At 36.8% G+C, this 18,900-nt stretch overlaps 1 protein-coding gene across 14 annotated transcripts; it reads left to right on the top strand.

Annotated features, from left to right (window-relative positions):
- The first annotated feature begins 4,826 nt into the window (after positions 1-4,826).
- LOC103503403 (histone-lysine N-methyltransferase ASHR1) lies at positions 4,827-17,671 on the top strand. 14 transcript variants are annotated; one of them, XM_051090246.1, is made up of 16 exons: positions 4,828-4,985; positions 5,094-5,223; positions 5,378-5,469; positions 5,853-5,998; positions 6,466-6,600; positions 12,925-12,979; positions 13,082-13,200; positions 13,587-13,675; positions 13,786-13,867; positions 14,058-14,159; positions 14,279-14,369; positions 14,447-14,566; positions 14,764-14,870; positions 15,837-15,906; positions 16,924-17,032; positions 17,263-17,671. In XM_051090246.1, the coding sequence occupies exons 4-16, from the start codon at positions 5,990-5,992 to the stop codon at positions 17,426-17,428; spliced, it is 1,254 nt and encodes a 417-aa protein (XP_050946203.1). In that variant the 5' UTR covers positions 4,828-4,985; positions 5,094-5,223; positions 5,378-5,469; positions 5,853-5,989; the 3' UTR covers positions 17,429-17,671. The 14 variants fall into 14 exon arrangements, with proteins under 14 accessions (XP_050946194.1, XP_050946203.1, XP_050946202.1 ...); XM_051090245.1 differs by having other exon boundaries at positions 5,378-5,482; XM_051090247.1 differs by having other exon boundaries at positions 5,378-5,493.
- Positions 17,672-18,900: the final 1,229 nt, after the last annotated feature.

Genomic DNA, 18,900 nt, shown 5'->3' with positions numbered 1-18,900 from the left:
ATTCTAACAGCAAAAATCACGCTTTCCAAGCAGCGAAGTCCTAAATAGTTAGCAAACACCAAAATTTAATAACTTAACCCTTCAAGAATTAAAGGTCCAAAATCCATCCGAAGTAACTTACCCAAGATCAAGGTTGAGATCAACTTAGTCTTAACTAGGAGAATTCCCCAGTCCCGCTTCTAAACGATCCAAACGGTCCTTTAAGAAAAATAATTTAATTTAATAAAAAATTAAATCTTTGTTGGGTACGCCGAAAACCCAATCGAAACTTACCAAAAACAGGTAGAAAGGACCAAAAATTACTAGATGGCTTTAAAAAAAAGGCTTGGCGGCTCAAGTTTGGAGGCAGGCGCGCACAAGAAGGCTCGCACGGCTCGAGTAGGCTATGGCTCCTGGCACGGCTTGGACGAAGGCACGGCTCGAGCAGCTTACACTCGTGCAAGGCTGACGTGAAGCACGACTTGGCGTGCACGACTAGTGCTCGACGACGGTGCGACAGGCTTGGACGGTGGCACACGAAACGGCAGACGGCTTTGATGGCGACACATGGACTAGCAGACGGCTTTGATGGAGCAACGGACGGAGGGGCTCGACGACTTGGGATGGTCTTGACTTGAAGGGTCGGCTGATAGAACGACGACGCTGCCGGGCTTGGGTTGACGGAGAAGATGCGGCGACCGACAGCTCTCGACTAGGGCAGACGCGGATAATTCGGGTCGGGTCTGGCGGCAGCGACGGTTCAGAAGAAGAAATTAGGGTTTTTCCTTTTGGTTTGATTGAGGAAGATGATGAATGGTCACACATCCCAAGGCCTATTTAATAAAATAATTCTTTTTATTTTTATTTTTCTCTTTTTCTCTTCCCCAAAAATCTTCACACTCTCTCTTCATTTAAATCCCACCAAATCTTTTCTTTAAACTTAAATTTCTCTCTCTCTCCAACCAATCATCTTTATCTTTCAAAAAATCAAATACCCACACTTAATTATATTATCCACTTAAATATAATTATCTTACCTTCAACATTTAAATTAATACAATCAACTATATAACTAATCAAATTTTCTCAAATACAACCAAATAATTCATAAACTCCAAAAACTAAAACAATTAGATATTTTCCTAATATCTCATAAAATCCAATCTTCATAAATCAATTAAATCAACCAAATAACACCCAAAATTACAAAAGTTAAATTTAAGATAATTAAAAATAAATTACCTTAAATTTGGGACGTTACAATCTTTCCTTCTTGAGAAAATTTCATCCTCGAAAGTTCTAATCTTCGAACAGCTCGGGGTACTGAGCTCTCATGTCATCCTCCCTCTTCCAAGTGACCTCTTCAGCTTCGTGGTTTCGCCAAAGAACTTTGACCAGTGTAATTCCTCGATTGCGGAGCATCTTGACCTCCCTTGCCAAGATCTCAACAGGTTACTCCTTGTAGCTCAAGTTCTTGTTAATTTGCAACGACTCAAAGTCGACTACATGTGTCGGGTCTGCGACATACTTCCTCAGCATAGAGACATGGAACATATCATGAAGTGCAAAAAACGATGGGGGTAACGCCAAGCGGTAAGCTACGGGGCCAATTCGCTCAAGTATCTCAAATGGCCCTACGAAACGTGGACTTAGCTTTCCTTTCTTCTCAAACCTCAGAACACCCTTCATAGGTGCTACCTTCAGAAAAACCATGTCTCATCAAACTCGAGATCCTTACGTCGTTCATCGGCATAACTCTTCTGTATGCTCTATGCTGTCAACATACGAGCTCTAATCTTCTATATGGCTGCGTTGGTAGTCTGAACTAACTCGGAGCCTAACATTCTCTACTCACCAACCTCACCCTAACATACAGGAGATCTGCAACACCTACCATACAGAGCCTCAAACGGTGCCATGCCAATGGTAGACTGATAACTATTATTATAGGCGAACTTCATCAAATGCAGATGAGAGTCCCAACTCCCTTAAAACTCTAGCACACAAGCTCGTAGCATATCTTCCAAAATCTGGTTCAACCTCTCTGTTTAACCAATAGTCTGAGGATGAAAGGCTGTGCTGAAGTCCAGCCTCGTGTCCAAAGCAAGTTGAAGTTCTTTCCAGAACTTCGAGGTGAATCGGGCATTTCTATCAGAAACGATAGATATAGACACTCCATGCAGTCTCACTATCTCGATCATATATAACTGACCCCACTTACTGGCAGTGTAAGTGGATTTCCTTTGGATAAAGTGAGCTGACTTCGTGAGTCTGTCAACAACAGCCCAAATGACTGTATAACCTTTCAAAGTCCTAGGCAATCCTGTAATGAAGTCCATCGACACACTCTCCCATTTCCACCCTGGCACACTCAAGGGTTGCAACAAACCTGTTGGCTTCAGCCTTGGTGCCTTTACTTGTTGGCATACCAAGCATCTACTAACGAAGTGTGCCACTTCTCTCCTCATATTTCTCCACCAATTGACACGCTTCAAGTCCTGGTACATCTTTGTACTTCCAGGGTGCATAGAAAATGGAGAACTATGAGCCTCAGTCAAAAGCTTAGTCTTCACCACATTATCTACTGGGACGTACAAACGCCTCTCAAACATAAGTCCACTATCATAGGATATGTAGAACTCCTCAGCTTGCCTGCCTCTGCCAGACGACGCTTCTCAACCAAATATGGATCATTTAGCTGAGCTACGATAATCCTCTGCCTCAAGGTCGGCTGTACTGACAACTGAGCCAATCGAATGTTAATAACTTTTCTTAGGACAAATCTTGAAAAGAATCTTCGCATGTGGAAAGAAATTTTGCCTTTTGTTGAGTTTGATTATAATAGGACTATCCATAGTACAACTAAATGTTCTCATTTTGAAATAGTCTATGATTTTAACCATAAGACACCTTTTGATTCATTGCCATTGCCAACTAACAAGTTTGTACAACTTGATGCTAAATCAAAAGCTGAATTTGTCAAGAAGCTTCATAAGCAAGTAAAAGAGAGAATTGAAAAAGCACAATGACAAGGTGGCCAAACGAGTGAATCAAGGAAGGATACCGCTCATTTTAAAACCAGGAGATTGGGTTTGGGTTCATTTTTGAAAGGAGTGTTCTCCAAACTAAAGGAAGTCTAAGTTACATCCAAGGGGAGATGAACCATTTCAAGTTTTAAAAAAGATCAACGATAATGCATACAAAGTTGATCTTCGGGGTAAGTATCATGTGTGAGTGCTACATTTAAGGTCGCTGACTTATCCTTGTTTGATGAAGGTAACTTTGATTTGAGGACTAATCCTTTTGAATATGAGGAGAATGATAAGATGTTGAATAACAAAGCATAAAATGAGACTCAACAAGCTTACACTGACTCAAATGAAGAAGAAAATGAAGCACATGTTGGAAATTCATAGGAGAACTTTCAAAGTCAAACCAATCAAGAGACAATCATTATGGCTCAAGGCTCAAATATAAAAGCTAAAGCTAAAAGTCTTCAAGATGGATTAAATGCTTGTTTACAAACTAAATTTTTAGCCTTTAATAAAGAGTTGGAACTTCAAGAGTCACTTGGACACCCAAAGGTCATAATGAATCTATAAATTAATAGTCATTCACATCTTTAATGCATTCTTAATTCATTCACATCTTTAATATGTACTTATTTAAAGGCATGTACTTTCATTTATTAGGGTAGTTGAAAGGGCATAAAATTAAATGTTGTGTCCTTTCATATAATATTTGAAGTTAGTATAAATAAAGTTGTAGTTTTCACATTTTTAACACAACTTGAATTTGAATGAAATTTTCTCATAGTGTTACCTCTCAATCTTTATGCTTTCCTTTATATTCTTGTGTTATAATGCATATTTAGGACTTTCAATCTAGTTTGATCAATTAGATTGTGGAGAGTTCAAAATCTTGAAGTTAGGAACAAGTTTTCGTTCTTTCTTGATCTTTGATCAATCTTTCCAAGCCAAAAATCTGTTTAGTTTTCGTGGAGTTGTTTAACTATTTGTTTAATTGGGGTTATTCCTGTTACTGTTGTGGGGGTTCACCTAGAATAAAGAGAGTTCTCAAACGTGATTGAGGTAGTTCTGCTTATCAGCTTACTAAAGTCGATGCTAATTGGTTGTATCTCCTGATGTGTACATGTACATCGTCAAGAGATACAATCCCTAAACTTAAAATTCACAATATCTCTCAACTTGTTGTAAAAGTGGCGTCGAGAGATATATCCCTGATGACTTTCGGCATCGCTAGCTAAACATCGGACGTCCCCAAAACTCGTGAGGACATAAGACGTCCATCGGGAGTTCCCACATATCGCCTGACACATACCAACAAGACGTCGGGAGATACCCCCTCGAATTTCAAGTTTTCCTCTTAGATGTTGATGCATTAATTACTTGTCGAGAGATATAGTATCTTCCGACATCCATCTAAAGCATCAGAAGATAGGATATATCCCGATGCCTTGACTCCTGACGTTTAAAAATGATGTTTGGAGATCCACAATTTCTTATAGTGAATGATCCTTTTTTTTTTAAGGATGTCGAATAACCCTTTGAATGTTAACATCAAATTTTGTGGGATTACCAAAAAGCACACATGCGCATGTAGAAAACAACCTCATGTCGCCCTCTCTTGTCTTGCCCGTCTTACTTTGTCTCTCTCAATCTTGAACGTCCCGTGTCGCTCTTGTTCAGTTTCGTCGGTGTCACTCTCCCTCATCTCGTTAGTCTCGTTGGTGTCATTTAGTCTCACCTTCTCCCGTTGGTGTCATTTAGTCTCACCTTCTCCCGTTGGTGTCACTTTGAGAAGAAGCCGAAGAAATATGCATTTGAGAAGAAGACGATGATGTTGCAAAAGAAAAAGATGTCGGAGAAAAAGAAGACCGTGGGAAATGAGAAAAAATATGTATGACAGTGGGAGGAAAATTAAAAAAAAAAAAAAAAAGAAAAAAAAAACCTAAATCAATATGGAGGATAATGGTATAATTTCAAGTTAAGATAAGATTTTCCAAGTCACCCTGACAATTTTTTAAAAGTTTAGATCATTTGCAATTTTAGACTTTTAAACCCCAACTTTTTCATTTTCATTTTTTTTTCCAGACCTCACTCCGCACTGTGTTTTCAGAATTCATGGAGGACTTGCACAGTGCTCTAAACGCCCGTGGGTTAACAGTTACTATTCTGCCGGAGAAGGGCCGGAGCCTCTTTACCACCAGGAATTTCCGCCCGGGTCATTCTCTTTTTTCTTTACTCATTGTTTCTATTTGTTATCTTATTTGTTCTTTGAAATCCTGACCACTCTAAAGCTGCCATTTTTGTTATTGCTCATACTAACGAGCTCATACTGGGGTCAACTTCGGTTGTCTACTTGCTTAAGGCTGCAGGATAGATTTGAACTTTTTGCTGTAGGTGTATGATGGCCAACACTGGGCAGCAAAATTGAAAGATCAAGACAATCGCAGGCTTTTATTTCCTAGTTAAGAAATTGGGTCTGTGAAAGGTCGCTTGGGAAGTGGTTTAGTATAAAACATTGTAGTTATATGTCATAGCTTGGTTGTTTATTGTTTTTGATCAAGAGTCGAGCTTTTCATTTGAACTACAATGTTCAAAAGATGCCAACTCCAAAAGAGGAAGTTCTTGAAGTGTACATGCATCTCAATTTATACAAATATCCTTGAAGAAATAATCAATAACGAATGTAGAGATAGATTAACGTCGAAACTCCAGTAAAACTATGCTGTATACTGCAATCTCATTCTATAAATGCACTTTGAAGTATGTGAGATGTTGTTAGTATCTACTGATGGAACTTTTAATGTAAAAAAAAGTTCAAACGAATTATCATTTTTATTGTTGCAGGAGAAGAAATAATTAGCCAAGAACCTTATGTATGTGTTCCCAACAACTCACCTGTTGAGTTCAGATGTGACAGGTGTTTTGCATCAATAAACCTTAAGAAGTGCTCAGCTTGCAAAGTCGCATGGTATTGCAGTAGTATGTGTCAGGTATGTGAGACAGATGAAGTCTTTTTTGTTCCTTTTCCACAATTTGATGCACCATTGAATTTCACTAACTGTAAAACTTGAGCTAAAGATCAACCATTGCTTGTGACTTGTTTGTACGTTAGGATTTTGCAAATAACTAGACCACAATTTGAGAACTTATGAGCAAACTTTAGGACATGTAACTTTTGTTTGAAAGTATGTATTCATATTCATTCTGATCAAATCCCGGATTCTTTCAAGAAGAAGAAGAAGAAGTCATATTATGTCGATACTTTTGATACAATTAACATTTTGTTCTGTCAATACTGGTGTGGTAGAATGCCATTTATATTTTAGAACTTCAGTATTCTTCCTTCTATCTTTTTGTAGTGACTAGCAGATGGGTTGTATTAAGTCTTGTTATCTAATAACACCTTGGCATTTTTAAACAATGGGATTTTACGAGCTTGTGTTTCTATGACTTTCAGAGGTCAGAGTGGAAGTTGCATCGTCTTGAATGTGATGCTCTTGCAAGGCTTGACAAAGGTAGGCATAAATCCGTTACTCCATCTATAAGGTTGATGATCAAACTCTTTATTCGAAGAAAATTGCAAAGTGAAAAGGTAAAATTCTTCCCTCCATTTTTTTAGTCCATATCTGTTTTTACAGCATTCCCAATGTTTATCATATGTAAATACTCTCAACTTCAGGCTTTCCATGTTAAGACTTGTTCTTGAAAAAATAATACAGCAGGAAACTAAATGGGAAAGGTGGTTTGGCCTTGAAGATTTCGCTGTTGAAGCAGAACAATCAATTATTCTCCTCTGGATCTTTTTGGCTGTAGAGTGTAGATAAGGATAGCTAATAAGCAACAAAACTATTAATGGGAAAATGATAGTCTGTTCCTTCGTTTCTCTATTAACCATAAGGATTTTGAACCATAGGTTCCAACATTTCATATAACCTTCCCATATTCCCCTGTACTGTGACCCAATAAGCATTTGGAGCAAACCAGAGCATTAAGTCAGTGGGGAGAGGAATATCTATAAAGGCTTTACCAGAACACCAATCATCCTCCCAAAATCTCACTTTTGCCACTTAATCTCTTAAATTCTGTGTATGGGAAAATGATTGAACACAACAATAAGTTTGTTTTGATATTGGTCTGAGTAGCTATAAGGGACCACAATATGCCCTCACATTAGGAATTTTGTATTATTTTTGTGTCTTTGTGAAGATATATTTGAACACTGCTATGTCCATTTGATCAAGCTTCAAACACCATCATAAGATAGTGTTAGACCTCCTATTAGATTTCAATATAGTAGGAGAAAGAAAGGGAAGTCACACGTGTGAAGCGTGTGAAGAAGGGCAGCCAATCAGTTAGTGGTTAAGTTGGTTAATACTAGTATAAATAGTAGTTAGTCTGGGGGGAAGAAGTTAGTTAGCTTGTGAAAGAATTCTAGCATTGGCTTGTTACTTCTTGAGAGATAGAAGAACAAGAGAGATTGTAATTTTGAATTGAGTTTTACTCCATTCTATTCTGCTGTAACTCCTATTCCATATATCAATAAAGATTGAAGTTCTTCCCAACTAGATCAAGTTCTATCATTTTGGTATCATAGCACGATTCTGGAAAAACGCTCGGCCATGGTGCTGACACGAATTGAAGAACGAATGGAAGTGTTCGATCTGGAAATCGCCGGACTAAAAAAGGAGCTGAGTAAAATGCCGGTGATTAATGCAAGCTTGAGTGAGATTATGAAGAACTTAGAACTGATGCGTTTCCAAACTGAGAAACAACAGCAAGTACTTCTGATGTTCATGGAGTCGAATGCGAAGGAACGCTCGATGATGAGTGAGCGATTGACTGAATCAGCAGTACGCGATAAATCAACAACGAAAGGAAAAAAAAATGAAGCAACTTCCAGCTGTGATATCGGAGCAGACCGAAATATCGGAGAAGGTCGAAACGAGAGGAAATCCGATAATGATGAAAATGCTGGAGATCGGAACAAGTTTAAGAAGGTCAAAATGCCAATATTCAATGGAGAAGATCTTGATTCGTGGTTATTTCGCGTTGAAAGGTATTTCTAGATCCATAAATATACCGATCTGAAAAAATGTTAGTGCCAATGACTAGTTTTGAAGACCAGCTTTAAACTGGTGCCGATCATAAAAGGAAAGAGATAAATTTTTGAGTTGGTCGAACTTAAAAGAAAGGCTGTTAGTCCGATTTAGATCCACTAGAGAATGATCGATTTGTGGTAGATTTCTTTGAATTAAGCAAGAAAAAACAGTAGAAGAGTATAAAAATTGTAGTGCCTAGCGCCGTTGTCTGACTTGCAAGAAAGAGTGGTAGAAGAGACCTTTATGAATGGGCTATTCCCTTGGATCAAGGCAGATGTAGCATTGTGTCGTCCTAAAGGCCTTGCCAAAATGATGCAGATAGCATAGTTAGTTGAGAATAGAGAAATAATTAGGGGAGAGGTCAATTTGAATGGATTTTCTGGCAGGGAATATCCACCTCAATTTGCAATGAGCGCAAAAGCAGGTACGAGTTATCTGTGGGTGAAAACAAAGGAAACACTACGTTTCCTTTAAGGACAATCACTTTAAGAAGCTCTAACAGTAGTGAAGTGCGCTAGGAAGGTACTTCGAAACGCTTACCCAATGCAGAGTTTCAAGCGAGGAGAGAGAAGCGACTGTGCTTCTGATGCAATGAAAAATACTCAGCTGACCATAAGTGTAAAATGAAGGAGCAGCGTGAACTAAGAATGTTTGTAGTGGTGAATGAGAATGAGGAATATGAGATAATCGAAGAAAGTGAGCTTGAAGGAAAAGAGTTATCTAGGCCGGAAGTAAAGGGAGACAATGCAGCATATGTGGAGTTGTCGATTAACTCTGTGGTGGGACTAAATGACCCTGGAACTATGAAGGTAAGGGGGAAGCTGCAAGAAGAGGAAGTTGTGATATTAATAAATTGTGGAGCTACCCACAACTTTGTCTCTGATAAGTTAGTAAAGAAGCTGCAATTACCTACCAAAGAGAGCACATTATGGGATAATATTGGGTTTGGGAACCGCCATTCAAGGCAAGGGAATTTGTAAGGCCTTGGAAGTGCAGTTGAAGGACTGGACTGTGAGGGAGGACTTTTTACCGTTAGAACTGGGAGGAGTGGATATTATTTTGGGGATGTAGTGGCTTTATTCATTAAGAGCAACTGTGGTTGATTGGAAGAATTTATCATCGACATTTACTTGTCATGGAAAGCAAATTTGCATCAAAGGAGATCCGAGCCTCACCAAGGCACGAGTGAGTTTGAAAAAGCATGATTAAGTCATGGGGAGAACAAGATGAAGGGTTTTTGATTGAATGCCGGGCAATAGAAGTGAATGGTCTAATTAAGGCTGAATGCTGTGAAGTTGATGTGGTTCCCGAGAGGAGTAAACCTTGTGCTTTCAGTTTTGGATTAGTATGCGGATGTTTTTGAGTAGCCAGATAAACTTCCATCGAGAAGAGGCATTGAACATCACATTCATTTGAAGAAAGGAACTGATCCCATAAATGTAAGGCCTTATCGATATGGTTATCACCAAAAGGAACAAATGGAAAAACTAGTGGGGAAATGCTTGCATCAGGAGTAATTCACCCTAGCACTCGCCCTTTTTCCAGCCCTGTACTTCTTGTCAAGAAGAAGGATGAGAGTTGGCGATTCTGTGTAGATTATAGGGCTGTGAATAATTCGACTATTCCGGATAAATTTCCTATACCACTGGTTGAGGAGTTATTTGATGAATTGTGTGGAGCATCCCTATTCTCTAAGATCGATTTGAAGTCCGGTTGTCATTAGATTTGGATGGCCGATGAAAATATTGAAAAAACTGCCTTTAGAACTCATGAAGGTCACTATGAGTTCCTAGTTATACCCTTTGGGCTAACGAATTCACCAGCCTCATTTCAAGCATTAATGAATGCCATCTTCAAACCACATCTAAGGAAGTTTGTCTTGGTGTTTTTTGATGACATTCTAATATACAGTAAGAATATGGATGAGCATTTGAACCATATGGAGCTGGTCTTGTCGACTCTGAGGAAACATGAGTTGTATGCGAATAGAAAAAAAATGCAGTTTTGCTCAGTCAAAAGTTGAGTATTTGGGGCATGTTATTTCTGGAGGTGGTGTTGAGGTTGATCCGGAAAAAATCAAGTCTGTAATTGAATGACCGAAGCCAACTGACATCAGGTAAGTCCGAGAATTCCTTGGGTTAACCGGTTATTATAGACGGTATGTGCGACAGTATGGCTCCATAGCTGTACCTCTAACTCGGTTACTTAAGAAAGGGGGGTTTAAGTGGAATGAGGAGGCTGAAGAAGCATTTGAAAGTTGAGAAAGCAATGATGTCCCTCCCTGTCGTCGCACTACCAAATTGTGTCAACCGTTCGAAATTGAACGGATGCATCAAGTTATGGTGTTGGTGCTGTCTTGATTCAGTCTAAACGCCCAATAGCCCTACTACAGTCATACGCTAGCTATGAGAGATAGGGCACGACCAGTTTATGAAAGAGAATTGATGGTAGTTGTTCTTGCTGTAAAAAGATGGAGACCGTACTTCTTGGGAGCAAAATTTCTTGTTAAGACTAATCAAAGATCGTTGAAATTCCTGCTCGAGCAAAGGGTAATACAGCCCCAGTATAAAAAATGGATAGAGAAGCTGTTGGGGTACTCATTTGAGGTGATTTATAAACTTGGTCTTGAAAATAAGGTTACGGATGCCCTGTCGAGGAAGCCACCAGATGTCCAGTTATGTGGCATATCAGTACCGGTCATAATCAATCTGAAAACTATCAAAGAGGAAATGGAAAATGACCTAAAGCTCCAGAAAGTGATAGTTGAATTGAATGAGCTAAGGGAACAGGAAGATGGAAAGTTTTCGATTCAGAATGGCATGCTGAAGTATAAGAACCGGTTAGTACTCTCAAAGAACTCAACTTTAATTCCATTTGTTCTTAATACTTATCATGACTCAGTTGTTGGGGTTCACTCGGGATTTTTAAGAACGTTTAAGAGATTGGCTAGTAAATTGTACTGGGAAGGGATGAAAGTTGACGTTAAAAAGCATTGTGAGGAATGTTTAACATGTCAACGAAACAAAACACTAGCTTCGTCTCCAGCTGGCTTGTTAGTACCGTTGGAAATTCCACAACAAATATGAAGTGATATATCCATGGACTTTGTGGATGGATTACCAAAGGCTAACGGATATGAGGTGATATTGGTAGTGGTGGATCGTTTAAGCAAATATGGTCATTTTTTACCCCTTAAACATCCTTACACGGCTAAAGCAGTAACAGAACTTTTTGTGAAAGAGATTGTTAGACTCCATGGTTTTCCTACATCTATTGCTTCAGATAGGTATAAAATCTTCTTTAGTCATTTTTGGAAGGAGATGTTTAGAATGTTTGGTAAAAGTTGAACAAAAGTACTGCCTACCACCCGCAATCAGATGGTCAAACAGAGGTGGTAAATAGAGGGGTGGAGACATATCTTAGATGCTTCTGCAGTGAGAAGCCCAAAGAGTGGGTGAAATAGTTGTCGTGGGCTGAATATTGGTATAATACCACGTTTCAAAGGGCCCTAGGTGTAACTCCCTTTCAAGTGGTGTATGGTCGAAAGACTCCATTTCTATTGTCTTATGGTGATGGTGAGATAACTAATTCTACATTGGATGAACAGTTAAGGGTAAGGGATATTGCTTTGGGAGCTTTACAAGAACATCTATGTTTAGCTCAAGACCAAATGAAGAAATATGTTGACTGCAAGAGAAGGGATGTTGAGTATTAGGTTGGAGATTTGGTTCTTAAAAAGCAGACCCTACAAGTAGCTGTCGATGAGGAGAAAAAGAAATGAGAAGCTTTCTCCTAAACTTTTCGGGCTATAAGATTTTAGAGAGAATTGGTTCGATTGCTTACAAGCTAGAACTTCCAAATGATACTTCTATTCATCCTGTATTTCATGTCTCTCAATTGAAGAAGTTGGTGGGTGAGCACACGAATATACAGCCTACTATTCAATATGTAAATGAAAACTATGAATGGAAAGCAAAACCTGAAGAGGTCCTCGGTTATCAGAAGAACAAAGCTGGAAGTTGGGAAGTGTTGCTGTGTTGGGAAGGGCTGCCGAGGCATGAAGCTACATGGGAAATCTATGAAGATATGCAGTGGCTTTATCCGGATCTTCACCTTGAGGACAAGGTGAATTTGGAGAGGGGGAGTAATGTTAGACCTCCTATTAGATTTCAATATAGTAGGAGAAAGAAAGGGAAGTCACACATGTGAAGCGTGTGAAGCAGGGCAGCCAATCAGTTAGTGGTTAAGTCGGTTAATATGTTTAAATAGTAGTTAGTCTGGGCGGGAAGAAGTTAGTTAGCTTGGGAGAGATTTCTAGCATTGGCTTGTTACTTCTTGAGAGATAGAAGAACAAGAGAGATTGTAATTTTGAATTGAGTTTTACTCAATTCAATTCTGCTGTAACTCCTATTCCATATATTGATAAAGATTGAAGTTCTTCACAACTAGATCGAGTTCTATGAGATAGTAGTGGTGTAAGGCAGCTACCATTCCTGTTCAGTTATGTCTATTTAATGTGGATACTCGTTGATATGCCTGGTTGTAGTCAGGCAAACCATGTTGGTTATGATGTTGCAATTCCAATATTATTTGTACTTATCTTTATCTTATCATTTTTAATTTTCTCCACATTTTCCTTTTTTTTTGTAATTAATCATATCGACATATAAAGTTACAAATAAGAAATATTTAAGTATGATTTGGAACTTCCCTGTCTTGTTCAATAAATTGCTTAAAATTTTTTAATTTCATACTTCTAGATATTTATATTGTTTTTAATAATTTGCAGCGTGAACGTATCATTATTCTATTGTCAGGTCATACCTATGGCTGCAACAGACAATTATAAATTGGTGGAGGAACTAATAGACCGTATCCTCATTTAGTGAAGTTCTCTATCTGAATTATGCGTTGTCATATTAACTATGGCATTCAACTTGATAATTTGTTTTGTCTAACCATTTTAACGATCAGACATGTCTGGCATCGATGAAAAACAGCTGGTGTTGTATGCTCAGATGGGAACTCTGGTGAATTTGATTTTGCAGTGGCCTGAAATGAACGTAAAAGAGATAGCAGTGAACTTTTCCAAGGTTCTACTTTTAACATTTATATTTCTACTTATTTGTTATATTGTAGCTTACTTTTGCTGAGGAACTCAAATTTTTAATTTAAAAAACCTTGTGTATCGCCATTCTGAGTATAAATTGGACTGTCTAACAATAAATTTCATTTGGCAATGGTCATCTTTGTCTGGATGAAGATCACACTGCCCTTAATTTTATCTTGGCTAGTTTGCACTTTAGATGGGAAATTGTTAGTATCCAAACACCTATTTTTGCATAAATTTATTGAGGCTATCTTTCGAACATTGGTTTATCCAGATGGTGCTCAGTCTTATTTTCTGTAATCACAAGGACTGGTAAGATTAGTTTTGCATAAATTTTTCGGAAGTCCAACCCCATGCTTTTTTATGCAGCTTGCATGTAATGCACATACCATATGTGACAGTGAACTTAGACCATTGGGGACTGGACTATATCCTGTAATCTCTATTATAAACCATAGGTAACTCCTTACAAAACATGTTCTGTATTTACATTCATAACTTCATCATATATTATAAGAAACATCATCATAACGATCAACTAAGTTACTACATGGTTTTCGTGCTATAGCTGCTTGCCCAATGCTGTTTTGGTATTTGAGGGAAGATCTGCTGTGGTTCGTGCTGTGCAACATATACCACCAGGTGCTGAGGTAACCATTCTGTCTATATTCACTATTTTCTTCCTAGTTCTCTAGGTATAGCGATGAGGTCATTTTTCTCTATCCGCACATCATTTCTGCTGCTGTAACTCTATTATATAATTCTTTGGTCTATGTTGTTTTATGATTTAAGTTCTCCAGTTCCCTGCCTAATTATATCTATCTGGTGACATTTTATTAGGTGTCAATAAGTTATATAGAAACTGCTGGAAGCACTATGACTCGGCAGAAGACTCTTAAAGAAAACTACTTATTCACTTGCACATGCTCTCGATGTGTTAAAGTTGTAACTGATAATTGTATCTTTCAGATGTATTTCATCCTTGATTTGAAACATAATGTTTGACCGGTATGATTAGAGTTGTTATTGATTTGATCATTTTCCCCCTTGAAAAATTTAAGGCTCAAGAAGATGAAATCAAAGAAAGCGCAATTTTGGAGGGCTACAGGTGCACAAATGACCAATGTGCTGGCTTCCTGCTCCGCAACTCAGGTATGTGATATTTCACTATTGGACCAGTAACTGAGGATGTGCTGTTATTTCAATGTTTGTTTTCCTTTTTCGTGCAGATGACACTGGATTCACATGCCAGCAATGTGGACTTGTTCGAAGTAAGGAGGATATAAAAAATATTGCTAGTCAAATAAAATCAATATCAGATGAAGCTTCTACTTCTATGTCTTCTCAAAGTATCCCTTTGTGTTTGACTATAAATTCATTAATGGTAGTTGGGTTTTGGTCAATCATCAAAATAGTCCAATTGAAACCAAAGGGTTAAAATGCACTTATTCCTTAAATTAGGAACTAAAAAGTTACTTTTCTCTAATAATGTTTATGACACGTTATATTCTATTTGTCATCTGCTTTGATCTTTAACCAAATTCAGATTACGCAGAAGCTTTATTTATGCATGAAAAAGTTGAGAAACTCCAAAAGATATTATGCCATCCTTATTCCATCAGTTTGATGCAAACTCGAGAAAAGCTTCTCAAGGTAGGCTAAGAATACTTTTCACTTTCTTTTTGTTAATTATCGTTCCTTACATGTCTTCGTAATTATTTGTGTATCATATGTCAAATCTATTTGCTCGGCCAACCTTCAAAATCCAAGTCCAATTTTGTTCTCGTTTGGTGCATATTCAATCTGATGTAATATGCTATTATTTAGACATCATGCGCAAGACTGAAAATAGAATTTAAAATAGGGGATTCTTGTTGTTGAGTGTGTCGTTAAGCTCTATCTTTGCTCTTTTGTTAATTATGTTTTAATAAGGTTTCGCAAAGTTTTTTCTTCTTTAATTGTTATTATATTGAGGAAAATTGCAAAAACCACTTGTAACTTTCCTTTTGTTCAAGCACTTCCTAAACTTACGGGTAATCAATCCCTTGGTATCAAAAAATGCACAAATCTCCTGAACTATGGACGTTGTACCGATTGAGCTTTTGAGTTATAGGATTCCATAAATTTTAGAGTAAAAAGATTGGGTTGAATTGTGACAAAATTTGGGGTGTTTTTTACAAGATAGTGGCTCATATAGCCAATATTTCACCATGCCTCTTAATGGTTATGTTAAATGATATAATGTTAAAATTTTCTCCACTCATTTGCGTAAGGTTTTAGGTCTACGGTGATTTAAGATGGTATGGGTGGGTGATACTGAAGGTAATATGTTCAAACCTCTGCAATGTAATTTCCTCCTCAATTAATATTGGTTTACTTCTTGGCTCTTCTACATAAAAACCCACAAGCGAGGAGAGTGTTAGATGATATAACATTAAATTTACTTTCACCCATTAACTTAAGCTTTTGGGTTAATGATTTAAAAGATTTAATAAATTTCTGCCCATTATCTATCATTTATAAGCATAATGAACAGTCAATAATGAACAGTCAACTGTTTTCAGCTTCTCTGAGATATGTTGCATTGTTTTGTGATCAAATGTCTGATGTCTCTTGCAGATTTCGATGGAGCTAGAAAATTGGACAAAAGCTCTAACATACTGCAAATTGACAATTTCAGTCTATCAGAGTATGCCTCTTTATTATTCTTCTAGTAAATTAACTGTTATGGGATAAAAAGTGGGTAATCTGCTTGATACAACTGCAAGCATGGTTTTTACCCCAGAAAACTGCAAATTTTACTTTTTTTTTGTTTTGGAGTTTTGATTTCAATAGAGATGTTACATATTAAGCGCAAGGCGCAATCCAGACTTGTTGGTAAATGCAGAAACAAGTGGAAAAAATTATTACCTACGCTCAAAGTGTCAATCCACCATCTCTTTGGCCAAAGTCGAAAAGGTGGCGATCCAATATAATAAGATTTACTTTGGGAAGTGGAGTGGCCAGATGTTTAGGTCAAGTACTGTGACTACCTAGATAAGATGTTAAAATAACTTTTGAATTTCTCCATATCTAATTCTATGGAGGTAGGCAGTTGTTAGAAGTAATTAAGGTGCAATGCAAACTTGCTTGAACACCTCTGATGGTGGAAAAGAGTAAAGCATGAAGTTAAGATTGCTTTCTATGGAACAGCTATCATTTTCTCTCTAGGCATGAATGAACAATTCTAGGATAAGGATTCATAAGAGAAGATATAGCAAACTTTGATGAGCTAGCATATTTGATTTGGTTGTTGTCGAGGATTATTTTATTGTTTGTATTCCCTTATTTTTCTTCTTCAAAATTGCCTTCGCTTCAAACAAGTTCTGGCTTCAAAGATGAAATTATAGAAAAAGTTTTCAGGGGTTATGGTAGTTCTTCTAAGATGGACATTATTAAAAGAAAAGGGGAAACAATTTCAACTTCTGAAGGATTTACAGTAATCTTTGTAAACCTCCTGAATCATTAGGTTCATGCTGTTTTTCAAGATTCATTTTCCCTGTTCATCCCTGACAAATTGTTCATTTCAACAAGTGATTTTGTTGTTATCTTGCATGCATGTTACAGTACTTTTGACTTGGTTGCCTATGTTTGATCTTATGTTAAAGATCCGCAGTTTTAACAAGTTATATAATTATATTCAATAAATTTTTTTCTATGATGACAGAACTATACCCTGGGATCCATCCGTTGCTTGGATTGCAGTTCTACACTTGTGGGAAATTGGAATGGTTGGTAGTGCACCAAGATGTATCATTTACTAGTCCTTCCCTTTTGTACGCCAGAAAACACTCTTATTTTATTCTTCTAAAGCTCAAAAAACTGTATGATTACTTTGCTTGTGATGCCATTCTCTGACCGAGAATAACATCAGAAATTGGAGTTCTTGTACTGCAAATGGTGGAAGAGCTCGTTTCTGTTGCTAAATTCAGATTGGCTGCTTTTCAAGAACTGGGAAATAGTTGTATCGACTTAATCAAATATGTGATGACATTCAATTTGGCAGGTTACTTGGGCATACCGAGGATTCTCTAAAATCTTATACAAAGGCATTTGATATTCTGCGAATTACTCATGGAACTAATTCAAGTTTCATGAAGGAACTGCTGCAAAAGTTGGAGGAAGCTCGTGCTGAAGCTTCTTATAAACGCTCATCTATTGATGATGAGTAGATCCACTGTTCACTTCTAACTTCTAAGGAAGGGGTAAGTTCAGACCCACACTTCACATAAAGCCCTTCTGGGCTCCACCTATGTACTTAATATGAGCTCAATCGTTTACGACTTGGCTGTATATGGTGAATTGTAACTCCCATGGGGTTCAGCGGTGAAATTAGAAATGGTTTGTTTTTCATTTAAAACTACATTATCTTTTTTAAGGGGCAATTGCAAAAATGTCAAATTGCTTTGGTAAAATCAAGGCTATTTCATGTTTTATGATTTTGCAAAATTGACAAAATCGTTGTTAGCAAAATTAAAATATTTTCATGACCAAAATGCCCCTCGCCATTAAAAATGTGTTTGTATTTGGTTTTCCTCTAATTACCATATTGGTAATTACTAATGATATCAATTCTTATCTGATTTTTGTTTAACTCTTATCTAATGGTCAGTGATGATAATTCTTCTTTGATATTGATTGTAATGTGATTGGTAATGATATAAGTTGTTATCTGATTATTATTAGATGTTAATTGTCAAATGACTTCGACGGTTATCTGATTGTTTGATTAATATCTAAATGCAGTAGTAATCTAATGAGTGTCTAATCGGTGATTGTCATTGATACCGATTGTTGTTTGACAACTATTTGATAATAATACTCATTCTTAATAATACCTAATTATAGTATGATTATTATTTGATATGAATTGTTTTTTTTTATAATGATTATTATCTCCTTACTATCTTATTTTATAAATGATATTAATTTTTTGTTAGATTGGGGCATAATTAGTTGATGATAATTGCTATTTGATTGTTAATGATATTAGATGCAATGTGATTGATGTCTTGCTAATGATATTGATTAATATTTGGTTTTTGTTTGATTATTGTTTGATATTGATTACTACTAGATATTGATTATTATCTCATTTCTATCATATAAATATAATTATATACCGTAAATGTAGATATTTATAACATAAATAGATTATTAATTGTTATATAATTCATTTAATTCTATTTTGTAATATTCACCGTATTGAATTTTATATTGTAATATGTACCCTAACATGTGTCTAGTGCATTTATAAGACATACCACAATTGAGTTCATTGTTATTTTTTATTTTCTATTATCTCTACTTCTCTCTTGCTGTACCATTGTTATTTTTCATATTGTTCTTATCTTGTAACACGTTATTAGCACGAGTCTTTACTGTTTTGGAGATTTTTTAGAGTTTCGAGTCTTCATTTAGAATATCAAGAATCATAAATATCCGTCAAAATTTTCTATATACGTTTGAGGTATTTGAAAAGGTAGAGGGAAAAGGTAAGCATTTTCATTTATCACATATGTAATATTTGGTGATTTGCAAATTTGATAATATATGTGGTATATGAGTTTACAATATTTGGCATTAAATTTCTATTGTGATTACTACTGTGATTAGAACATTGTAAAATCGTTAAAGGCCAAGT

Source organism: Cucumis melo, chromosome 9, assembly GCF_025177605.1.
Source record: "Cucumis melo cultivar AY chromosome 9, USDA_Cmelo_AY_1.0, whole genome shotgun sequence".
In the NCBI taxonomy this organism is placed as follows: Eukaryota; Viridiplantae; Streptophyta; class Magnoliopsida; order Cucurbitales; family Cucurbitaceae; genus Cucumis; species Cucumis melo.
Note: the sequence above shows the minus strand (reverse complement) of the source record. Positions and strands in the feature narration are given on the sequence as shown.